This window comes from Gossypium raimondii, chromosome 5 (assembly GCF_025698545.1).
Source record: "Gossypium raimondii isolate GPD5lz chromosome 5, ASM2569854v1, whole genome shotgun sequence".
NCBI classification, from domain to species: Eukaryota; Viridiplantae; Streptophyta; class Magnoliopsida; order Malvales; family Malvaceae; genus Gossypium; species Gossypium raimondii.
This window is the reverse complement of record NC_068569.1, coordinates 6737175-6741623: the sequence shown is the minus strand read 5'-3', so window position 1 is coordinate 6741623 and position 4449 is coordinate 6737175. Positions and strand designations below refer to the sequence as shown.

The following is a 4449-nucleotide window of genomic DNA, read 5'->3' as shown; positions in this document are numbered from 1 at the left end:
TTCAGCTTCCTTACAGTAATTGCTTCAGCACATATTCTCACTTTATTAAAACGCCATTCCTGTCTTTCCATCTGCATATATGTGATTTATATATATATATATAGAGAGAGAGAGAGAGAGAGAAGTAGTGCAGTGTGAAAGAGAAGAGAAACTCGTCAATTTCGGTGTTTGAGAAAAAGTGGGATGCCGAAGCAGAATTTCAAGGTGTGCCTGTGTTGGAGGAGAATATTCAAGACAAGGGTGGTCGAGCCACCTCCAGATGTTAAGAATGCCTTCAATCATTTCTCACAAAGTGGAACGATGACTGTGGATGACCTCCTGACGTTTCTGATTGAACATCAAGGTGAAAATAATGCCACCAAGGAAGATGCTCAAGCCATTTTTGATAGCCTCAAGCATCTTAATCTATTCCACAGGAGAGGACTCCATTTAGAAGCTTTCTTTAGATATCTCCTTGGTGACCATAACCTTGCTCACCCTCCATCTTCAAAGGTATTTTCTGCCTTTCTTTTTATTTGGTCCCCAAATTTACATTTCGCAGCAGATATCATTCAAGCATTAGTTTATAATATAATGTGCAGCCTCCATTCCCATAAAAGATTTCTCATGATTGGATCATCTCCTACTGTTTTCATTTAGGTGCACCATGACATGACGGCTCCATTGGCCCATTATTTCTTATTCACGGGACACAACTCCTACTTGACTGGGAATCAAGTAATCAGCGCCAGCAGTGTAGAACCCATTAAAGATGCTCTGCTTAGAGGTGTAAGAGTGATTGAATTGGACCTGTGGCCAAATTCCAAGGGGGACGATGTCGAAATTCGCCATGGCGGGTATCATCAACTAGCTACATCCTTTTCTTATCCCATATTTCTTTTTTCTTGTAAAAAGGAACATGATTTCTACAAGTAAGTTCAAGACTCTCAGACAAAATTGTCCAAATTCCTTAAGTGTTGAATTCACTAAAACTTGCAGGACTCTGACTTCTCCAGTGGACCTCCAAAAATGTTTGCAAGCAATTAAGGAGAATGCATTCCAGGCTTCAGAATATCCAGTTGTGATCACTTTTGAAGACCATTTGAATCCAAATCTTCAGAAAAAGGTGGCTAAGGTGAGCTTATAATGATGATGATAGTATCTACCTAATACTAAGCCTGAAATGTCCATTTTCTGACGACTTGTTTTTTTTCTTTAGATGGTCACAGAAACTTTTGGAGATATGCTCTACTGGTCCGAAACAGAAAACATGCAGCAATTTCCTTCACCAGAATCATTGAAGAAAAGGATTCTGATTTCAACCAAACCCCCTAAAGAGTACCTGGGAGAAAACAGGGGAGATGTTTCAGAAACTGAGAGTGGAAGAGTAAGAAATGAATTGTCAAAAAGTAGCAGACATATATGCATTAAGAGTTAAATATATATATTATGTTGCGAATAATTTCTGTCTACTTGTCATTTATGATTGGGTAGCGGAATCCATCAGATGTAGGAGAACATTTTCCAGATGAAGACGAAGAATATACTGTGGTTCAATACAGGCAGCTAATTGCCATTCATGCTGGGAAGCTCAAAGGTGGATTAGAGAACTGGCTGAGTGATGACCCAGTGAAAGTCCGACGGCTTAGCTTGAGTGAACAAGAGCTTGAAAATGCTATTAGAACATATGCTACTAAGATTGTGAGGTATAGCAGTTTTTGCATGTTGACATGGGTGGTTTTCCATCACCTGGAATTTGTGCTCCATTAATGCAATACCTCCGTTCGACGAACTTGTGGAAACACTGATGATAAACTTTGACATTTTAGTTATAAAATTTATTCCAGGTTTACTCAACGAAATTTGCTGAGAGTGTATCCTAAAGGCACACGCTTAGACTCTTCCAATTACAATCCTTTTGTGGGGTGGATGCATGGAGCTCAAATGGTTGCATTTAACATGCAGGTAAAGACTATTTCAGGGCCAAATTTCATTAGTTTTATTTCATACCTATTTCACATCAGAAGAAAAGAAAATACCAATATTGATTCTCTTCGGACAGGGATATGGAAAGTACTTATGGATAATGCAAGGAATGTTTAAAGCAAATGGTGGATGCGGCTATGTGAAGAAACCTGATTTTTTATTGCGGAGGGGAGAGAATGATGAGGTTTTTAATCCCAGTGCGCCATTGGAAGTCAAGACCGTTATGAGGGTACTGGATCTACTTATAACTGCACCATTTGGTTCCTTCACTATTCTCATTCTTCCATACGTTTGTCTTTACAGGTAAAAGTTATCTTGGGGGAAGGTTGGCATCAGGATTTCCACCATACTGCATTTGATCGCTATTCCCCGCCCGACTTCTATACGAAAGTAAGACGATTAAATTTCCATGTCAAACATACTGATAACCAATTACATATATATATATATATGCAGTTTTTGGTGATTAATTTTGATCTATCTGCACAGATTGGAATTGCTGGTGTTCCAGAAGATAAGGATGTAAAGCAAACAACAATAATAGAAGATGAATGGCTACCTGTATGGGACCAGGATTTCGAATTCCTAATTCGTGTTCCGGAATTAGCTGTGCTTCGGATTCAAGTCCTGGAATATGACACCACTGGGAGACCTGATTTCGGAGGCCAAACATCTTTACCTGTATCAGAGTTGAGAACTGGGATTAGGACGGTCCCATTATGTGACAAGAAGGGAAATAAATACAAGCATGTAAGGCTCCTCTTGAGCATTAACTTTGGACGCCCTTATGATCTCTGATTACCCACACATTTACTTAATGTTTGTAATGGATTATCATATCTTGCATGCATGCATGCTTAAACATCATTTGCTCCATCTTTTATATATCAAAATTTTACATATTCTCCTATATATAAAAGATTTTACAAAATGCCAATGCAAACATCAAACATCATTGATTTTTAACATGACATTATTCTTGTTGCTCCATTATTAAGCTATTCGTTTTTTTTCTAAAATTCTTATAACTAAATTTATTTATTTTTAGTTAAAATAGTTAATCATTTTCCTAACAAAGATTAGTCACAAGTTTACAATTTCAGAAACTAGTTATTTATAAAATTATTATGTTGTAATCACTAATCAGGATTTGTCCATTTTAGATTATTATAATATTATTTTATTCAATTTTCTTTTCCTTTGTAGAAACTGTTCATGTTTAAAAGAAAAAAAAAGACTGCAAAAACATTCATAAAATTTATCTTAAAATAACATTTTATTTATTTACTTTTAAATAAGGACATGTATTGCCTTAAAAAAGTGAAAAAAAAGTTACAGTAAAAGTTAAACAATTCTCTTGTTTCAATAATTAGATAGGAATTGTATGAAACTCGATTTCACTCTTTACAATAGGAAAATAACAAATCGATTTTTTATTATTGATTTTCAGCTTTTATCTTTCTAACAAAATTCAAATCCAATTAAAAATGTTAAAATTCAGGAGTATAAATTTGATTTATCATTCTCCTATTGAAAAGAAATAGGGATGATGTCATCCAATTCTTCTTACGTTAGTAGTTTAAACTTTAGAATTAAATATGAGTGAAAAAGAAAAGTCAAAATAAAATAATATTGGTGAGAAATTTTCAAAGGAATTATTGTTGTGTACCTAATTTTGTTTTTAATTCAAAGTCCAGAGGGGTTAATGGTTTCATGTATTTTAGGACATGAAGGATAGATATGAAATATAGCATATAAAACGAGATGTACGACCTTTAATCTATAATTCTCATATTTTTGCTAAAGTCAACCCACACGTAGAAGGTTTTTTCTTTTTTCTTTTTTACTTTAACTCTTTAAATAATAAAAAAATCCCCAAGACTCAAATTTACTTTAAAAATTCAAGTTTTTACTGCACTGTAATTTTTTTAAGAGAGGAAATGAACTGCACAAGATTTTAAGTCAAGAGTCAAATGCATTAGCATAAAATCACTTACCACTCTCTCCATTTCATTGTTAATTTAAGTCAAGAGTCATTGTTTAATCCTTACCATCAGGTTGGTAGCTGGCAAACGTGGTTGTTTATTGAAATTTGTTACTATTAAACAATCAACAATTAATTATCAGTAGTAATAACAAATTTGAAAAAAAAATTCAAAAAATAATATAAATATTTAAGTTTTTGATTAAATTAATATTGTAACACCTTCAATCCGTATCCTTCGCCGGAACCGGGTTACAGAGCATTATCAGAGCTTACAGATCAAACAGACAGAAATTTCAAATATTTCATATCATCAAAACAAGTCATCAAAGTATCATTTTAATCCATATAAACATATCAAATCCAAATCAATTTTGCTTAGTTCATGAGCACTTAAACATATAATTAAATTCACATGCACCTATCTAGATTTAGTTCAATTTATCATGCCATAATATGGCTTCAAAAACAAACACATATTTATATGTATAAAACCAACC

General features: G+C 33.9%; 1 protein-coding gene across 2 annotated transcripts; it reads left to right on the top strand.

Moving 5' to 3' along the window:
* On the top strand, window positions 1-2841 carry LOC105770228 (phosphoinositide phospholipase C 2). Of its 2 annotated transcripts, none has more exons than XM_052631696.1 (9): window positions 1-492; window positions 640-911; window positions 979-1114; window positions 1199-1366; window positions 1474-1685; window positions 1827-1944; window positions 2042-2194; window positions 2269-2355; window positions 2455-2841. In XM_052631696.1, exons 1-9 carry the CDS (start codon window positions 184-186, stop codon window positions 2761-2763), a joined length of 1764 nt encoding a protein of 587 aa, XP_052487656.1. In that variant the 5' UTR covers window positions 1-183; the 3' UTR covers window positions 2764-2841. The 2 variants fall into 2 exon arrangements, with proteins under 2 accessions (XP_052487656.1, XP_012446784.1); XM_012591330.2 differs by having other exon boundaries at window positions 4-492; window positions 640-836.
* Window positions 2842-4449: the final 1608 nt, after the last annotated feature.